Here is a 21579-nt window from a genome sequence, read left to right as displayed (position 1 = left end):
CGTTTATTTTTTAAAAAAACTGTTTTTAAAATAAGTGTGACTTGCACCCAAAAATAGCCTGTTTTGTTTTCCAGGTTTTTTTATACTGTCTCTTTAAAGGAGAACTAAAGCCTAACTAAAGAAGTAGGTAGTACATTATGTTTTGGGCTTCTGTACCAGCCCAAGGCAACCACAACCCTTTAGCAGTAAAGATCTGTGTTCCAAAGATGCCCCAGTAGCTCCCCATCTTCTTTTCTGCTGATTCACTGCACATGCTCTGTGCTGCTGTCACTTACTGAGCTTAGGGACCCACTCACAATATACAGTACACATAGAATAGAAATGTCACAATATAAGGCTGATTAGTAATTAATACAGATAATTACTACATGGCAGCACAGAAACCAGTGCAATTAGCATTAGAATTTAAAAATCAGCCCTGTAGCATCAGCTTATATTACAGGGGAAGCTCATTTTCTGCTGGATAATTAGTGACGAGCCCTAAGTTTAGCTTCTCAACAGCTGCTCAGAGCCCACTGAGCATGTGAGTGTCACAGACACTTTCCAAGATGGTGACCCCCTGTGACAAGTTTGAAGTCCTGGATCATTGCTGCTATTGACAAGCTGAAACTTTAGGCTGGTGCAATAGGTTTAATATATAAAATATGGCATTTTTAGCCATATTCGTTTTTAGAGTTTAGTTCTCCTTTAAGTCATCCATCAAACTGAATCTGATCCGTTGTATCTGATGCTCGGCACACTCTGACACAGTTCCTCTCTCCCCACCAACCAGGTATTCTTCTTCTGCTTCAATTTTCTGAAGCACATCACTTCAGAAGAGTTCTCCTCTTCAGGCAGGAAAACACGGTAAGGGCCCAACTCAGAGAGAGAATAAAAAGCATCTGACCTCATTAGCAGAACCAGCTTGGGGATATCGATGGAGGCCATGAAGCCTCTAGTGTCCTGACCCACTTTATTTAATTTATTCTCCGCTGGAAAGGTTCCCGGGCTGGGACCTGCTGCACACAGAGGTGTGTGTATATGAAAGCACGTGTTGCTCCTGATTCCAATTTCATCAGCACTCCGTGGAATTTTCCTCTATTTTTCAAGAAAGCAAAATCTTCACTTAAATAGGACATTATCCTTAAAAGAGGTTTTCTTGCTAAAAGATCGTTGAATAAATATAATGATATTTAAAAAAGTAAAGAAATCACCATTTTGCTTGCAGATTCAGATTTAATTTTTCCTAAGAAATGTCTACAAAGGGAGTGGGCTATTCATCATCATCATCTATTCACTGTATTTATGTGAATTCCAAGTTAACCGTGGGGCGAACTGGGCATAGTGCAGGGGGATCTGTATATGGGCACATATTATTCATGGTGTCTCTTATGGAGAACTGAGAAAATGTATGGAAAGTAACATACCTTCAATAACATCATTCCACCCCTACTGTTAGGCTACATCTCCTTCTGGCTTCTTGTTTCAGGTATGGGATCCTTTATCCGGAAACCCGTTATCCATAAAGCTCCAAAATACAGGCTGTTTTATTTAGACTCCTTTTAATCCAAATAATCCAAATTTCTAAAAATGATTTCCTTTTTCTCTGTAATAATAAAACAGTACCTTGTACTTGATCCCAACTAAGATATAATTAATCCTTATTGAAGGCAAAACAAGCCTATTTGGTCTATTTAAAGGGGTTGTTCACCTTTAAATTACCTTTTAGTATGGCATAGAGAGTGATATTCTTGCAGTTGCTTTAAATTTTTTATTATTTGTGTTTTTTGAGTTAGTTAGCTTTTTTTTATCAGCAGCTCTCCAGTTTACTGTTTCAGCCATTTGGTTGTTAGGGTACAAATGATCCTAGCAACCTTGCATTGATTTGAATAAGAGACTAATGTGAATAGGAAAGGATCGGAATGGAAAGATGAGTGATGAAAAGTAGAAATAACAATAGTTCTGTACAATGGAGTAACTAGATGTTACTGGGCCCCACAGCAAATTAATTGTAGGGCCCAACATATGCAGAGATTGCCCTGTTTTACCAATATATGTTGAAATTGCTCATTATTTAGGTCTCATGGGGCCCCCTATACCTCCTAGGCCCCCCTGCAGCCGGAGGGTCTGCTTCCTCTGTAGTTATACCCCTGGTTCTGTAGCCTTACGGAGCATTTGTTTTTTTTAGATGGGGTCAGTGTCAGGGAAGAAGAATGCAAATACTTCAAAAACTAAATTAATCAAAAATTAAACATGATGCCCAATGAAAAAGTTGCTTAGAATTTGACCTTCTATAACATACTTAAAGTTAACTGAAAGGTGAACCACCCCTTTAATGTTTAATTTAGTATAATATAATAATAACATTATTATAATGAGATCCCTTATCCAGAAAACCCACAGGTCCTGTGCATTCTGGATAACAGGTCCCATACCTGTATAGTATAAAAAACACAATACTAGGCCTGAGGGAGGTTAGAATTTGGGGCCTAGGTTGTCACAGAAGCAGTAAATGGTTGGACAAGGCAAAGCACCTGAACAAGCCCCCATAGACTCAAGTGTCGTAGCCTGGGATTGATACTAGTAAAAATATAAGGTATTGTGGCCCTTTATTGGCATTTCTCTGGTGTTTGTAAGAGTTTCATTCATCATAAGGTTGGCAGAAAAAAATGTAATGGTGTCCTTTCCTGTTATGATTAAAACACGTACTTAAAATATTGTCTTTGTTTTGACAGGCGGAAAAGCTCCCAGCCTCGTGAATCTGCGTTAACTCTGGAAGATTTCTGTTTGCTGAGTAGGTGGCATTACATTTATTCTCCTGGCAACTGGAAGTAGCACATTTATAAACTGATAAATGTGGAACGCTGACCCCATATGTGAATCCCACATGCTTGCAGTCTGTTTAGAATGAAGGTAGAATAAACCCAACTTGTATTTCTGTCGCTGTTTAGTCCACAGGACAGGCCTTAAAGGAGAACTAAAGCCTAACTAAAGAAGTAGCTAGAAATGTCGTACATTATGTTTTGGGCTTCTGTACCAGCCCAAGGCAACCACAGCCCTTTAGCAGATCTGTGTCTCCAAAGATGCCCCAGTAGCTCCCCATTTTCTTTTCTGCTGATTCACTGCACATGCTCTGTGCTGCTGTCCCTTACTGAGCTTAGGGACCCACTCACAATATACAGTACACATAGAACAGAAATGTCACAATATAAGGCTGATTAGTAATTAATACAGATAGTTACTACATGACAGCAAAGAAACCAGTGCAATTAGCATCAGAATTTAATAATCAGCCCTGTAGCATCAGCTTATATTACAGACCAACCTCATTTTCTGCTGGATAATTAGTGACGACCCCTAAGCTTAGCTTCTCAACAGCCAATCAGAGCCCACTGAGCATGTGAGTGTCACAGACACTTTCCAAGATGGTGACCCCCTGTTACAAGTTTGAAGTCCTGGATCATTGCTGCTATTGACAAGCTGAAACTTTAGGCTGGGGCAATAAGTACAATATGTAAAATGTGGCATTTTTAGCCATATTCATATTTAGGGCTTAGCTCTCTTAGAAGGATTTGGCCGAATCCTGCTGAAAAAGGCCGAATCCCTGGATTCGGTGCATCCCTAGAGGGGATTAATAAAGATGCGACTAATCTCCTTTATCTGCCAGGGCCCTTACACCAAGCAATTTAGGGGTGTGTTAATTTATGGCTGAAACAGAGCTCAGCACACTTTGGTAGAGGGAAATCTCCCTGCAATTTAATAACTTGCCTAGTATTTTTTTGGGGCAGTTGAACTTTCACTTACTGATAAATACTCTCCTGAACATCCCATAGAAATGAACAGAGAGGGATGAAATTTCCCCCTGACAAACTGTGCTGATAAATATATTTTATTAATCAAGCACACCCTTAACTTTCTGGACTAAGACATATGCCCTAAATGCCACATAAACTGCCCACATGTATCAGACCTATGGATACCCGCAATAGGTGCGAATAGGGTTAGGTTACTGGCTTTGTCTCTGAATTTTGTTTGTTCATTCCCAGAACGCAAGGACCGTGGCAGTGCCAACAGTCTCAGCAGTGACTTCTCCGTTATCACTGAAGATTCCCCTGGCTCCTATGGAAACTTTAACTGTGAACCTGTAGACTTGATGAGCTTTGGAAATCAGGGCCAAGCCATTTGGTGAGATATGTCTAAATTCATTGAGGACTCCCTCAATGCATCCCAATTGTTAGTAGCTCGGCATGCTATTTGTTCTTGTCAAACAATGTGCCATTGCCCTAAAAAGAAGCACAAGCTGTTGACCTCTTTTTTTTTTTTTTTTTTTTTTGTACTGACGTAACAAGGTACTGTGGCGCTTGTTTATGAATAGATTGTTTCATCCAAACAAATTGACACAGATTTCATTGCCCTTTAAAGGAGACATTTTATGTAAAAAACAATATGGTACCAGTGCATTTTACTGGTTCAGATATAGAAGGAATGTGCATGGAAAAGAGTTGTTTCTGGTTACTGTATTGAAAATTACTACTATTCCTCCTTTCCGAGGCTGTGATGGGGAGCCAGTGGCACTCGGCTCACTGCATTGTAGGAACCAATCAGTAGCTAGGTTGACCTGATAGGGAACTGAAGGCTGTTTTTGCTTGTGTGACTGCAGGGCTGTGATTGGCTTTCCCCCTCCTACTGTGCTTCTGGCAGGGACCATTAGGACCCTCCCCTTGGACAGAGACCAGAGAACATCTATAGGGAGCTCCAATAATAATTTTTAGCACAATGTAAAAGCAACACCATATATTACTTATAATTGCCTACAAAATTAGGGTTTTTTCATTTATCCTATATGTCTCCTTTCAGCAAAATGGCAGTAAGTTGGAGGGCTCAATCATTAAAGGAGACATAAAGGATAAAGAAAATGGCCTAATTTTGTAGGCAATTGTGAATAATATGTGCTGTTAGTGTAACATTGTGCTAAAAATTAATATCTTTAAAAATAGCCCCATTATTGGAGCTCCCTATAGATGTTCTCTGGTCCCTGTTAGGGTTACCACCTTTTCTGGAAAACAATACCGGCCTTCCTATATATTTATCTTTTTTTCCTACATTGGGAACAACCATAATTTTTACCGGCCAGGCCGATAAAATACTGGCCCGGTGGCAACCCTAGTCCCTGTCTGTGTTTCAAATGAGGGGTGGGCGTGTCATAACGGCCCCTGCCAGAAGCACAGTAGGAGGGGGACAGCCAATCACAGCCCTGCAGTCACACAAGCACAGACAGCCTTCAGTTCCCTATCAGGTCCTGCTAGCCGCTGATTGGTTCCTGTCCTACAGTGCTCCCCTGCGCAGCCTGGGAGTTCATGGAGCAGGAAGTGGAAGGGAGGGATTTCAGCCTGAAACACTACTTTTTTAAGCACAATTTCTTCTATATCTAAATCAGTATAATGCTCTGGTACGTTCTTTTTTTCCACACAAAAGGTCTCCTTTAAAATGTACAGTGTGATGTCATATTATCAATCATACTCGCTAGTCTTGCCATTGTGAGCCTGGCCTACATGCAAAGCTCTTTATAAATGTGTCCTGTGATTACAGGAAGAAGACCCATGCCTCCTCTCCGCAGTCTGTGTTTTGGAACCGAGCTCAGTCTTCCGCCGAGGATCGCCCCCTCCAGCCAGCTGTGATTGAAGCAAAGTCATCGAGCTCCTCTTCCTCCAACCACTCAGACCATTTCCTGAGACCTGGGAGCAGCCCCCTTGAGGTGCCGCAGCGCAGGTGTGTTTACCCATTCGCATGACCCTTTTTAACCTGGCCGAATGCTTGGGGTATTGAGGATTAACTCTGAACAAGGGCCCAGCATGTATTGACCCCTAGAGTTGTAATGCAGGGCTTCAGATACTCACCTTATTCATCTTTACAGCTGTAGCCTTTTGGTGCAAGCCTGTGGGTGCTCTGATCAGAACCACATTCAGTAATATTCTCTCACTGCCACACGTCTTGGCAATTTAACTTAAAGGAAAACTATACCCCCCAAAAATAAATACTTAACTTACACTTTATATCATATTAAGTGGCATAATAAAGAGTCTTACCAAACTGGAATATATATTTAAGTAAATATTGCCCTTTTACATCTCTTGAACTTATAGAAAAAATGTTCAGTGTCGAGTATAGTAATAAATGGGGTCAACTTACCCAGAAAAAAGGGGGGTCCAGGTGCTCAAGCCCCAGACCTTCAGCTCGGGGAGGCAATTTGTTGCAAATTAGATTATAGTGAAGGGCTGGCACATACCAGACCACACTCCATGAATTGATGCAGTAAAAAAGATTTTATTTCTGCAAAAACATCACAGCAAGAGCCTTACGCATTTCGTGCCTTGGGGGCACTTAGTGATAGGCTAAACAAACACTAAAACATACAGTCATATTTAAATGAAAAAGGACCAATCAAACGCATGTGTTTAACTGCCAATCCAAAATGAGGGCAGTAGTTGGAAAAGGACCAATCAAAAGCATTTTTAGTAAGGCCAATCCACAACATGGTTACAGATTAGATATATCCATCAAGTAGTTTAGATACTGTTGTGGATTTGCCTTTCTAAAAATGCTTTTGATTGGTCCTTTTCCAACTACTGCCCTCATTTTGGATTGGCAGTTAAACACATGCGTTTGATTGGTCCTTTTTCATTTAAATATGACTGTATGTTTCAGTGTTTGTTTAGCCTAAGAACTCTGTCTGTTAATTGGCTCATGTGACCTAACAAGTATAGTTTGTTTGATATGTTTGTGTGCACCGTAAATCGTACCATCCCAGGGGGCGGCCCTTATTTTTTAAAATGGCAATTTTCAATTTATGATTACCCAATGGCACATATCTTTTTATGGAGACCTACATTGTTTGGGCATTATAGTTTTCCTTTAACCTTCTTATTTTGATAGAGCATTATTCGGATCCAAATTAGACTGAAGTGTCCAGAGGTTAAACACCTGGTTAAAATACTAGATCTTATGTTACCATTGGTGGCTATTTGCCCTACCCTATTTGTACAGATTTACTGAAACAATAACTGTCCGTTTGGCTTTTTAATAGATTGTCCCGGCAACTAGATTTGTAGTGTGTTTATTGGTTATATTAGCATTGTGCCAGTTAAAACACAGGTCTCACACTCAATCATGTTACCTTTAAAGGGATACTGTCATGGGAATTATTTTTTTTTTCAAAACACATCCGTTAATCGTGCTGCTCCTGCAGAATTCTGCACTGAAATCCTTTTCTCAAATGAGAAAACTCATTTTTTCATATTTAATTTTGAAATCTGACATGGGGCTAGACATATTGTCCGTTTCCCAGCTGCCCCCAGTCATGTGACTTGTGCTCTAATAAAGTTCATTCACTCTTTACTGCTGTACTGCAAGTTGGATATTGATATTATATTGATATTACCCCTCCCTTTTCCCCCAGCAGCCTAACAACAGAACAATGGGAAGGTAACCAGATAACAGCTCCCTAACACAAGATAACAGCTGCCTGGTAGATCTAAGAACAGCACTCAATAGTAAAATCCAGGTCCCACTGAGACACATTCAGTTACATTGAGTAGGAGAAACAACAGCCTGTCAGAAAGCAGTTCCACCCTAAAGTGCTGGCTGTTTCTGAAAGCACATGACCAGGCAAAATGACCTGAGATGCACCTACACACCAATATTACAACTAAACAAATACACTTGTTGGTACAGGAATTAAATTTTTGTATTGTAGAGTGAATTATTTGAAGTGTAAACAGTGTAATTTAGAAATAAAAACAACACCATAAAAATCATGACAGAATCCCTTTAATTCTATTTCTGAAGAGGAAATATACATTTTCCCTTCACGAAAAACTGATGGTGGCAGCAGAGACTAATGAACCACCTTTAACAGAAGGGGTATACCCTTTATTTAGGGCACATGTAACAGGTCAGTGCTTGATAATACAGACATATGCTCTGGAACCTTCCTACTAATGCATTGTACTGTATCTTGATTTTCTGATTGTGAAGACCGAAAAGCTAGCAGAAATTAATATTATTCAACAGCTATGTCTGTTCCTCCGTCTTCTGCATGTGCCCAGATTCAGTACATGGGAGTAAAGAGAATGAAAAAGAAAAGGCATTCTTTAAGCGTGCATGCCACTGTGCATTATGCAGGGATTTGCAGAAATCTGGAATGCAACTGAAAGTTTTATTTAAGACCTTTTTTCTTTTTATCCCTATATTTGCATGTCTTTACGGGCCAACTTTAAGAAGGAGCACTAAGAGGCTTAATTGTGTGCACTTGAGACAAGAGCATAAGTAAATGAACCTTTAAGTGTGAGTCTCCCTCAGATCAGAGCACAAGTACTTTGCAACTTTCAAAAAGAAGGCAGCATCAGCAAATTAAATGTACAAACCTGCTCATTTGATGAATCATACGATATCCATAGTACAGGTATGGGAACTGTTATACAGAATGATCGGATAACGGATCATTCTGTAATTTGGATCAGCCTTAAAGGGGTTGTTCACTTTTGAGTTATCTTTTAGTAAGACATAGAGAATGTTATTCTGAGACTATTTGTAATTGGTTTTCATTGTTTATTACTTGTGGTTTTTGAGTTATTTAGATTTTTCATCCAGCAGCTCTCCAGTTTGCAATTTCAGCAATGTGGTCTCTAGGGTCCAAATTACCCTAGCAACTATGCATTGATTTGTACAAGAGACTAGAATATGAATAGGAAAGAGCCTGAATAAAAAGGTGAGTATTTAAAAGTCGCAATAACGATACATTTGTAGCCGTACAGAGCATTTGTTTTGAGGTGGGGTCAGTGACCCCCATCTGACAGCTGGAAGGAGTCAGATGAAGAATGAAAAAAATTCAAAAACTATAGAAAATTAATAATGAAGACCAATGGAAAAGTTGCTTAGAATTGACTATTCTATAATGTACTAAAAGTTAACTTAAAGGTGAACAACCCCTTTAAGTCTACTAGAAAATCATGTAAACATTAACTAATCCCAATAGGCTGGTTTTGCTTCCAATAAGGATTAATTATATCTTAGGTGGGATCAAGTACAAGGTTTTGTTTTATTATTAAAAAAAGGAAATCGTTTATAAAAATTTGGATTTGGATAAAATGGAGCATATGGGAGACAGCCTTTACGTAATTCTGAGCTTTCTGGATAACAGGTTTCCAGATAACAGATCCCATACCTGTATACACATATTGGTCGTCATTGTCAGGCTACAATACACCAAATGTAAGAAGATTACAAAATGCAAGCTTTTGGGGTCCCGTAGGTCTCTTCATTAGGTATGGAATTCGGGCGTTGTCTGCATCATGCCAATTGTTAATTACGAGGGGAATAAGAAATATTGGTTTGTGCCTATTGGCCAAGGCTGTACATCCATGGGTTAATTTGGGTTCCAAAACATAGCTAAGCTTTTAAAAGTTTGGTAAAAGTTGTTTTTTTCCCCAACTTCTAGAGCGCTTAGGGATAGTCCTTTGTTATCCAAAATAAATATTCATCAGCAGTCTCTTTTCACATTGTGTTCAAAATTGTGCTAAAATTAATCTGAGCTGTTTGGTTAATTATCTTTGCAAAACCAGCTAATGAAGCTGTAATTCTGAGCCTGCTTTGGTAGTGTTGAGGTGCCGTGATAGATCATAAAGGGTTGCCAATATGGTACGATAGGTGAACAGAGAACATGGTATATAATAATAGCACCGCAATCTTCATTGTACCAGCCAGTTATGGATTTAGACTGATTACAGTATTTGCTTTGTTTAGAGTAGTCAAAATGTACTGAGATATTGTGACTCATTGTCTGACACCCAAGATACATGTGCAGTGAGGGGTGCAAGAGTGTCCAGTGTCTCTCTGCATCTCACGTTGGATAAAAATCCTTGAATAATGCACAAATTATGGGACAGGTTGGTTGCAGTAGCGGCGAATCCTACGTGCCGCCATCCACCCACCCCTCATGAATATGAATACTGCAATGCCAAATGCAGACATTGCCTGTATCTATGGAGTGAACAAAGGTCTTTAAATGGCATGTAAAAGGGCATGTAAAGGCAAAAAAATAAAATCTCATTTTTACTTTCTTTAATGGAAAAGAAACCTATCTCCAATATACTTTAATTAAAAAATGTGTACCGTTTTTATAAGAAACCTGACTGAATGCAGTGGAATTCTCCCTTCATTTACTGCTGTGGATAGGAATTGTCAGACGGCCCCTAACTGCTCTGCAGGGAAACATACTTATGAACAGCAGGGGGAGCCCCCGCCTTACTTCCCAGCCATGCAGAACTCAAGCAGCTTTGTTTGTTTCCCTGTAGAGCAGTCGGCGACTGTGCAGAGATTTGTATTGGATTTTAATTTTGCCTTTACATCCCCTTTACTGTTTACAGTAAGGATAGTATCAATAAGACACTGCAATAAGCCATTAATACAAGGGATGCAACAGCACCCACAGGTTACCAAAATAGCTGCAAGTATGGCAGTTGAAATTAACACACTGTCCGCTCCATTTCCTGAACCAAGTCTGAGAAAAGGTTGGATATCCCAGAGTTTTTTGCCAGTTCATTAGATAGCATAGTCAGTCCTTCCAAGGCCTTTGTGATGCTCCCATCGGGAGTCGTGTTATATGGAAAGAAGGTGCATGTCATCAAAGATTTTTCATACGCCACCTCTCTCTGCAAAAAGCATGTCCAAGGCTGAACGATTTTGCCAAGCAACCAAGGAGGTGGCTTCCAGTTGACTTGCTACACCTTTACGTCCATCACCAGTAAAGTTGACAAATCTCTGTTGGTTGTAGTAGATGTAGTTGATCCAATCGATGTTCTTGTTTATAGTCGTCCACCAGGCAAGGAAGGATTCAAAACCAGCGGTGATTTGATTTCCGGACTTATATTCATCTGAGATATAGCATCTAGCATCAATGTATACATGATTGTCGAAAGTCCCTTTAGGACTTCTCGTTTGGAGGGGTGAATTATTTCCAATCTTGGTACGTGTGAAATAGAGATTACAGGAAAAGCATAGAAAGGCAATATCAGTTGTACCAAACAGCAGCTCCCACTCCAGAGACTCGGGAGCAATGGGGGCAATTTCATGTCTCCACATAACCACCATATATCTGCGCGTACATTCAGGTGGTCCTGAAACCATAGTTTTTTTAAATGTGGTATCGTTCGGTGTCAGAATTATATTGTGGGCACAGATAGTAGCTGGCAGTGTCTGTAATTTCTGACCATGCCCTTGACTATGGAAACAGGTGTGGTTACTTGCATATACTGTAATGGCAGGTGGCAAATCTTTTAAAGGGCTAGCAGGGTAGAGAAAGGACAGGGTGGTACAGTTTTGGGTTGCTTTTGAGTATATAACTTATACACACACTGCAACCCTTCTAAGTCATTATCAGGGTTTAGCGGGAATGGCACTGTACCAAGGGCTGGCCGTGCTTTTGCACAAGCGAAGCAGTTTCCCTTCCCCAGTGGCCGTGTATGTGACCCACTTTAACCACTCGTTCCCCTCGGGGACACGTCTCTATTTCAAAAGTTCTTTCTAGGGTGAGGTTGGGTCACCCTCCTCTCAGGGTCTGGGCTCAGAATACCAGAGACAGAGATGTTTTCTTTGAGGAATGGATTTGTGGAATCACATTTTATGGTTACATTAATTAATCCCATGGGGTCTGTTCCTGTGATAGTAAACCCAAGACCAAATAGAATCTGGTCTTGGAGATTTTAATGGTTAGGAGTAGTGGGTTACATGATTTGGTAGTGCAGGTAGCAGATGGGGTTTTCTTTATCATGGAGATTCGCTGCTGCATGAATTTCTTTAAGTCTCCTACCCACGGTGCTATCTCCCACCCTTGGGAATCTGTACTTCACCAGACTGTGGACCAACCAGGGCTTTTAGTCTGGGGTTGGAGTGTGTGATAATGCACATATACTTGTTTTCCGTGGCAAAGGATCTAGCGGTCTCTAAGGAAGCAAGCACACTGAATTACATCACAGGCATCGAATTCAACTGTGGTGGTGGTTCCTTCGATAATGGTAATGTCTAGAGGTTTGCTCCAAGGTGGATATGAATAACACTTGGGAGGTGGTCCCCAATCCTGTCTGTCTGTGGTACCTTCACTCCGGGGAGTCCTATTTCTTGGGAGTAAGGGATGCTCCCCCGAGTGTGTATCATTGTGAGTGGTGGCATTTTGATGTAATGGGAAGAAGAGCCAAGGGAATAAGATAAAAAAGTTATTAATGCTAACATGTCTGCACAACCCCATCTTGAGGATGGTGTCCAGGTACCATATGGTTCTATTCTTTCCCTACTTCTGCTGCTGCTCCCAAATAGTCCCATGTTTCTTCACTGTCGTTGAGACGGCCCCTCCTTAGTGGAGAGAGCCCCCTTTGTAGTCAGACTGTACCAAAAGGCGTATTTGGGTTCCCTAACCGCTTGCCCTAGTTTTTTCACTAGTTTACAATGGCTGGCATGTACCCCAGACACCCTTTTCTGCAATTTTTTACAGCAGTGGGTTTTAGAAGGGGGTTTTGGGGGTGGACAGCCTGATGAGGCCCTTCCCACCAAGGAGCCGCCCAATTCTTTCTCTTTATTACATTTACCCAAACGTAGTCTCCAGGTTTCACAAGTTCTGTTGGGATGGGCTCTCTGGTATCTGGAAGAGGATTTTTAGTAAGAAGCTCTTGTTTATTTAACATTCTGCACATATATTCGGCCAAACTCTGATCTGCCTCTTCCTCAATGGTCTGAAATTGGCTAAGCTGTGGCTGGGAGTAATTCTTATAGCCAATAATACTACAGGCAGGCACTGTACCCATATCATTTTTGTTTTCTCCATTAATTTTCAATATGCCATTTTGCCTTTCCACTAACCCAGCTGATTGTGGATGATAAGCACAGTGGTTTTGTTAGTTGGGTGATGATCTAGTTTAAGAAGTGGGAACCATTATCACTATAGATGTGCTCTCCCAAATTGTGGAATAATCTCTTTTGTTAGTACCTTGGTCACACTGAGGGCATCTGGTGTGGGTAATGGAAAAGCCTCCACCCATCTAGAAAAGACATCTAGAATTAAAAGGCAATATTTCTTGTTCTCCCATTTATTGAGTTTGATAAAAGCCATGCAGATCTAAAATCTAAAATGAGTATGTTGCTGGTGGAAACCGCCCTGGTTTGGGATGCAGAGCACCTTGGACATTATATTTGTTACAGGTATGGCATGCCAAACAAAATTTTTTAGAGTAGTTTGAGAAGCCATATGTTGTAAAGACTTTGTTTATAATATTTACCATCCCTCCTGTTGAGACATGACTTAAGGTGGCCATACACGGGCAGATAAAGCTGCTGATATCGGTTGTTTAGACCAATTTGACAGCTTATCTGCCCGTGTATGGGGGCTTCCAACGGGTCTTCCCGATTGATATCTGGCCACGATATCGATCGGGAAGGTTTGATTTTTAACCGACCGACCCGTCGGAGCCCCTTGGCGCATCGTAATTCGATCGTTCGAATTACCCCCGATATAGCCATGCCTTAGTGGCATATCGGGGAAAGATCCACTCGTTTGGCGATGTCGCCAAACGAGCGGATCTTTGAGTCTATGGCCACCTTTAGCCCATGACTCAAAATTGAAACTCCAGTCAACCCCATTGCTCAATTCTGCTTGGCATTCTGTAGCAAAATGCACTGGTTTCTCACATCGGAAAAAAAAAACTAATTTCTCCTTTGTCTTTCACTTACAGTATTTCCCTTTCTCACTTGTCATCTCGAAGGGGTCTGAACCCCCCTCCTCTCTACTTTGTACTCTATCCTGTTTTACCACATACATATCCTTTTGTTATATTCAACCCCTTTTTCCTTTGTTTTCTGACCTCAACCTGCATCAACCTTAATAGCTTTAAAGAGATACTGACACCAGAAATCAAACTCCTTTTTACATCTATCATAATAATGCCTTTGAAAGAAACGTAGAACTTCACCATAAAGTATTTGCATGATGCTTTTACATTACCTGTCTGATGCCCCATGATCCTGTATGAGGGGGCTGCCATATTTGTGCAGCAGGAGTCCATTAGAAGCTCTAACTGACAGGCTGAGATGGGACAGTCAGATTGGCAAAACAGTCAGGTTTAGAAACTTCAACTAACAATTACAAAAACAAACAAACAAACTACTCAACATGACCTATAGGTAACTTTTAATGTACATTCATATTTTAAGAAAGTCATATTTTTTGTTAGTGTCAGTACCACTCCAACAAGCAATCTACACTGTTCCTTGTCTAATATAGGGTCAAAATTATAATCCTTTTTCTACCTTTTAAGAACCTGATATTATTTTGATCCTAATCACACATGAACTGAGCGTCCTCAGTGAGATCATTGACATTTTTACAGCATTTATTTCCCATAGTTAGTAGTTAAAGGTGACAAACAACTGACAAACAATTTTGTGGAGTCAAACGCCTGGTGAAGCAGTACTCACGGATATGGCCTCAAAGCTTGGAGCTCAGCCAAGTAAAACCTGAGGAGCAAGGCAGTCCGTTTGCCGAAAACGTTCACCGGTCCTTGTTTCGCTCTTTACGACCTGTCTGAGGGGTTGACCATTCCCTCTTTGACTCCCAAACACACTTTCATACACAAATTGAGCGGTCCCGGAGAACTCTTTATTTTTAACGTGCACACGGAGTTAGTTATTCCTGTAGTCTTCTCACACAGACTTTGGACTCATCCGCTTGTCACTCTGTTTCTTTACCAAGGGCAATTCTAGTGACGGGACCTTTTTGTAGACAACTAGTAACAACAAAAAGAAAACATATACGTTACCAGATTCCAGTGACCCTGGTCGCTGTGTTCTTTGGAAACCGTCACTGTTCCCCAACCGAGGGTGACTGGCCTCTCTTTACGACAGCTGTCGGAGGTCTTTCGGTTCAGTCCGCAGAGAGAATAGGATTAACCCTCTGCAGTGATCACGTTTCCCGTTTGGGAAGACAGCTGTTGGTTTCCGGCTCGAAAGACCAAGTTGTTAGAAAAATCTGCCAATTTACATCCAGGGCTCAGAGGAATATGATAAGATAAGCTTTTTTATTCCCGTATACGAGGAGACAAACGATCCAGAAGCAAGCAACACAGAAGCAAGCTGCAGTTTGTCTGACTTTTACAGGAAGTATCAGACTTATTATAGATGCTGTAAAGATGGTATGGGGCAAATTCACTAAAGGACGAAGAGCCTAAAGCTAGCGTTAATTCGCTAGCGTAGCGCATTTTCGTTAATTCGCCGATTCACTAACGGACGCTGGCGTAAATTCGCTAGTGTTACTTCGCACCCTTACTCCTGGCAAATTTGCGCAATGGACGTAACTACGCAAATTCACTGACGCGCATTTTTCTGAACGCTACCTTTTACGCCAGACTTCCTTCGCCACCTCAGACCAGGCGAAGTGCAATAGAGTAGATAGGGATTGCTTCAAAAAAAGTTAAAAACGCTGGCGTTTTTTCTTTTTTTATGGGTGATAGGCTGAAAAAGATCAAAAATTTTTTGGGGCTCCCCTCCTTCCCCCCTACATTTCCTAACTCAAGGCACCTTAACTATACAGTGGGCACATGTGTAGGGCAAAATAAAAGTTTTATTTGCTGTTTTGAAGGTTTCCCAGGCTTGTGTAGTGATGCTACATATACCTCCACTGTAACTTCAATTTGGCGCCGTATGCAAATTAATCTTCGCTAGCTTAACTTCGCTTTGCTTGGCGAATTAACGCTTTCGTAACCTTACGCTTCACCTGAGCGCAACTTCGGATTTTAGTGAATTTGCGTAGCGCTGGCGAAAATACGACTGGCGAAGTGCGGCGAAGCTGACGCTGGCCTAACTACGAATCTTAGTGAATTTGCCCCTATAAGCTTATCTGCAGCTAGTCTGGTCCCGCTCACACTTCTTTTATTTCGGGGCCAGTTAGCTGATTACATATTCAACTGTCTCAGCTGTCACAAGGAGTTGTTATCAACACATCATATCAACACATCATGTATCTCAAGTATTAACTCTTAAATTCCCTTACAAGTGTAAAAATAAAATAGGTAAATAGATAGGCTTGGCAAAATAAATAATGTTTCTAATATAGTTAGTTAGGCAAAAATGTAACGTATAAAGGCTGGAGTGACTGGATGTCTAACATAATAGCCAGAACACTACTTCCTGCTTTTTAGCTCTCTAACTCTGAGTTAGTCAGTGACTTGAAGGGGGGGGGGGTGTATACATATACATTACATTTTTGGCTAACTAACCATATTAGAAACATTTTTTATTTTGCACAGCCTATCTCTTTACCCCTTTTTATTTTTATACTGAACTGTCTCTTTAAGCAGACTCCTACACTATTTTTTTTCTTTGGGCATGGTGCCAAGTGCAAAAAACATGAAAGAATGGGTCCATTGTTTTGCACCTTGCCCTGCACATCGTTAATAAGACTTCTTTTGGCTTTTTTTGGAAAATCCAAAGTTTTTTCTTGATAGTTCGTAAACAGCCTCCTCCAGAGAACTGAAGTTACCTGCTAAAAGTAAACATATTGGTATAGTTTTGAGCTGGTTGGTGTCATATTTTTGGCTACTAAAAATATGTGCTGTTTCGGCAGCCAATATGCCATTACCCAAACTTCTTGCACTCTTGTGTATCAAACGATGGTTGTTTTGGGAATTACAGACAGCTGTCACCTTCCAGATTCTAGCACAAGCACTTGTCAGCCAGTTTCAATGCAAGTGAATGGAGTGGAGGCCTTTGGATTGTGCCAAATCCAAAAGGGGTCATTGCAATACATTATCTGGGCTGTATAAGCACCCCTGGCATTGATATAGCTCTGACCTGATACCTTTGTGGCTTTCTATTGTTGTAATAACTGCCACTCTTTGACCTGAGAGTAATTAAATGTAATCATTTGTGTGCCGTGCAGCTGCCTCCTCTACTTCTGCTCCCCACTTTTATTTTGATTTCAAAATGTTCTTTATTTTCCTGCCTGCGGTTGAATAATGCTTCTGTTAGTTCCCCAGCTGTGACAGCCTGAAAGTCCAGGCGTCAGTTAATATTTCCTTTTTTTTTTATCAATAAACCATCCAAAAGCTTATTTCGGTAACTTTAAAAAAAATCTCTGCCGTTCACTGGAATTTCAAATTCTGAACCCGAACAATGAATTTACAACGCTTTACTTTGAAGAGCAAATTCTGATCGTATTTGCGTATCTGCCGCCTTATAAAAGACATCTTTGTTTCTAAAATTGTTTATAAAATGTGCAGACTAGTGTTAGATGTGTTTCAATGCCTATAGGGCACTACTATATTTTTGTACTTCATTTGCTTGACTCGCAAAGTTAAACTGATTTAGAGCTACTGTACGTCTGTATGGCAAGTGTGGTGAATATTGTGTAAGCAGATCTTTTGAAGATCAAACAGACAGATCTTTGGCCAGTATATCCATCTTGAGCTGGACAATATCAGACTGATCTGATCATTTAGCCCTCAGGCCAACAATCGGATCATAAATAAGGTTAATGAAGGCCATCGGGAGAAGACTGCATCAACAGGCCCATGCCTTTTTTGCTCCTGCTGGAAAATTAACAGGCCAATTATTGTCAGATATTGGTCAGGCAAGCCGTTCAGTGGGCTCTATCACTCCGCAGGACTGTGGCATCTTTTATCAGCCATTATATGATCTTTATTCCCATGCCAAGGAGATTAATATGACGTTGGTTCTGCCTATAACAGCCCCTAACCTTTTGGGAAGGCTCATCTAGATGCTGGGACATTATTAGAGGAATTGGCTTCTATTCAGCTGCAAGAGCCACAAGAGCTTTAACAAGGTTGGGCACTGATGTTGGGGATCAGGTCTGGCTCACAGTTAGCGTTCCAGTTCATATCAATCGTGTTGGGTTGAGATCAGGTCAGTCAAAATTTTCCACTCCCATTTCAGCAAACCCATTAGGTAAGGTACTTTGTGCATGGGGACATTATAGTGAGGAAACAGGAAAAGGCCTTTCCCAAATTCATACCTCCCAACTCTCCAGTTTTCTCCGGGACAGTCTCAATTTTGACAGCTCAACCCGCAGTCCCGGATTGTTACTGAAATTGCCCGACTTTCTCTTTGATCTCCTGCACTGAAAAGCCAGAAAAAGATAGAGTCATCAACAGTAATAGATAATGATTGGCAGTAGAATTCTCAGGTCTCAAAGTAAAGACTCACCAATTTTGAGAAGGGGTCCAGGTGCATTGCCCTGAACCTTCAGCTGAGGGAGCGGATAACCGCATAGAAAATATGAGCAGGCACTTCTAAAGACCAATCTTCCAGGCAGACTTGCACTAGGATATAGCCTAACGCATTTCGTATCTAAAGGATACTTAATCATAGGCAGAAATAGATACAAATTGTTTCTAAAACTTAATTGACTTTTGGCAGAGAGCCCAGAATATGTAGCAGGTGCACATGGATAGATTTGTTGCAATTTAAGATGAGCAAAGATATACAATTGTAACAATTTAAGATAAGCAGGTCTCTTGGGGAAACTGTGACTTGCAGCTTGAAGGTCAATTCACTTTCAAAACTGTAAAACACACAAAAACCACAGAAATGTGTTCAAACTTTCACTACCTGCCAAATTTTGTGAAATGAACGTGGTAATTAGGGGTCAAAAAGATTTACCCGTGCAGCAAAAATTTTTGCCCCTCTTTCTATTTCCAAAATCTTGGGAGGTGTGCAAATTGTTGCTGCAAAGTAGGATGCATGGAAAACTGTTATTATAATATGTAGAAGCCCCGGTATCAGCAGCAATGACTGTGGCATAAATGGTCCATTCCAATTAGAAGATTGGGTGTTCATATGCATTTGGCCGTAAAAAGGCTAAGGGTAATGTCAGACATGATATTTGCTTCACTGCTACCATCCATGACTGTGACTACAATGGATTCTACACCTCAGTGCACTCATGTGGTGGATCTCACCCCAAAAATCAGACTGAAATCTCCCCAGTATGCACTGATGGGTGCCTTAGTAATCCATTGCATTAGGTGCCAGCAGTAGTGGCATTTTCTCTGCCATTAAGAGAGTATGCCACGGTTAGAAATAGAGAGAGGGTTACATAGTTACATAGTTAAATTGGGTTGAAAAAAGACAAAGTCTATCAAGTTCAACCCCTCCAAATGATGAAAACCCAGCATCCATACACACACCCCTCCCTACTTTTAATTTAATTCTATATACCCATACCTATACTAACTATAGAGCTTAGTATCACAATAGCCTTTGATATTATTTCTGTCCAAAAAATCATCCAAGCCATTCTTATAGTCATTAACTGAATCAGCATCACAACATCACCCGGCAGTGCATTCCACAACCTCACTGTCCTGACTGTGAAGAACCCTCTACGTTGCTTCAAATGAAAGTTCTTTTCTTCTAGTCTAAAGGGGGGGCCTCTGGTACGGTGATCCACTTTATGGGTAAAAAGGTCCCCTGCTATTTGTCTATAATGTCCTCTAATGTACTTGTAAAGTGTAATCATGTCCCCTCACAAGCGCCTTTTTTCCAGAGAAAACAACCCCAACCTTGACAGTCTCCCCTCATAATTTAAGTCTTCCCTCTAACCAATTTAGTTGCACTTAGTCTCTGCACTCTCTCCAGCTCATTTATATCCCTCTTAAGGACTGGAGTCCAAAACTGCACTGCATACTCCAGATGAGGCCTCACCAGGGACCTAAAAGAGACATAATTATGTTTTCATCCCTTGAGTTAATGCCCTTTTTATACAAGACAGAACTTTATTTGCTTTAGTAGCCACAGAATGACACTGCCCAGAATTAGACAACTTGTTATCTACAAAGACCCCTAGATCCTTCTCATTTAAGGAAACTCCAAACACACTGCCATTTAGTGCATAACCTGCATTTATCAACATTGAACCTCATTTTCCAGTTTGCTTAGACAAATCACTGTGCAAAGTGGCAGCATCCTGCATGGAACCTATAGTTCTGCACAATTTAGTATCATCTGCAAAAATAGAAACAGTACTTTCAATGCCCACCTCCAGGTCATTAATAAACAAGCTGAAAAGCAAGGGACCTAGTACAGAGCCCTGCGGTACTCCACTAACAACACTGGTCCAATTAGAAAATGTTCCATTTACCACCACTCTTTGTAGTCTATCTTTTAGCCAGTTCTCTATCCAGGTACAAATACTATGTTCCAGGCCAACATTCCTTAATTTAACCAGTAACCTTCTGTGTGGCACTGTATCAAATGCTTTAGCAAAGTCTAAGTAAATCACATCCGCTGCCATCCCAGAATCGAAGTCTCTACTTACCTTCTCATAAAAAGAAATTCATTTAGTCTGGCAAGATCTATTACGCATAAAACCATGCTGGCACACACTCATAGTATTATGATTTGCTATGAAGTACAGTATCTTATCCTTTATTAACCCTTCGAAAAGCAAGGGTTTGTATGCAATGCATTATGTAACTGATTATATTATTAGTATTTTGAATAAAAGTGCTTTTTTTACCTTCTTTCTTTTAATCATACTAACAATATGATACAATTTTAGTTTTAAAAAGCAAATATATTAACATCAAAGCAGCAATCCGCTGTCTAGTGGCAATCCCATAGGATGGATCTTCCTTGAAATAATGTTTTCAGTCGGGTTTTCATGAACGGGGCCCACTATTATCTGCCTTCATCTAAAATGTGTCATTATAATCTGTTGGTTATGAGCAAGTTCTCACTGTTAAATCATCTCATGGGACTCTAGAAAACTTTCCATCTGCATGTGGGACATCGGTTATTGGGTTGAATTGCCTTGCTCGTTCATATATCTTATACTTAGCAATAAGATGTGCCATTGGGAAGCGCTGATTATATCAGACCACGTTGCACAGGTATAGTACCAAAAGAGAAGGCCATAACTAACTATAATTTGTGTTCTTGATTATATCACTATCATTGGTGGGTTACTTTTGGTGATATACCTGCTCAGTATGGTTTGGCATTATTTGTGCTTCCTTTCAGGTTTATTTTCTTTGCTTTATTGACACATTATTTGGATCAGTGGATAAAGAGAGCTGCATGCTTTACAGCAGTTCTGTCCAACGTCTGTGGTACCAAGGGCCGGAATTTTTCTAGCCTACGTAGTAAAAGGCTGATAATGGAAACCAGTGTTGACTACTCCCTGTTTTAAAACCACAAACACTTCAAACCACACCCATATCACTAAAAGAACTTTAAGACCATATCCACATTAATGGTGGTAACACACCAAAAAAAACCAAGTGGTCGATGCTCACTGCAGGGATATCATTTATTACTCATATGTGATAAGTCATATCAAAACATTCCCTTAAATCCATAAGCCTCCTACTCCTCCCCTGTGGATAACACAGCACCCCCAGCACATAATTAAACACTTTATTTAGGGGGCCCCTAACAACAATTTACATGCTAACAAACCCCCAGAACAAACCCTACCAGGCTCACGTCCCACAGGCAGAGTGTGGTACATAGGCAGCATAGGGCAGGCAGAGTATGGCACAC

The 21579-nt window shown here is 40.6% G+C and overlaps 1 protein-coding gene across 4 annotated transcripts in view; it reads left to right on the top strand.

The window, feature by feature from the left end:
- mtmr14.S (myotubularin related protein 14 S homeolog) overlaps positions 1-21579 on the top strand; it is an 81499-nt gene that overhangs the window by 48846 nt on the left and 11074 nt on the right. For all 4 annotated transcript variants that reach the window (XM_018259765.2, XM_018259766.2, XM_018259767.2 and 1 more), the window contains 4 exon segments: positions 773-846; positions 2715-2773; positions 4026-4164; positions 5569-5748. In XM_018259765.2, coding sequence (XP_018115254.1) covers positions 773-846; positions 2715-2773; positions 4026-4164; positions 5569-5748 — 452 coding nt within the window.

The sequence above is a fragment of the Xenopus laevis genome, chromosome 4S (assembly GCF_017654675.1).
Source record: "Xenopus laevis strain J_2021 chromosome 4S, Xenopus_laevis_v10.1, whole genome shotgun sequence".
NCBI classification, from domain to species: Eukaryota; Metazoa; Chordata; class Amphibia; order Anura; family Pipidae; genus Xenopus; species Xenopus laevis.
This window is presented reverse-complemented; position numbering and strand designations above follow the sequence as displayed.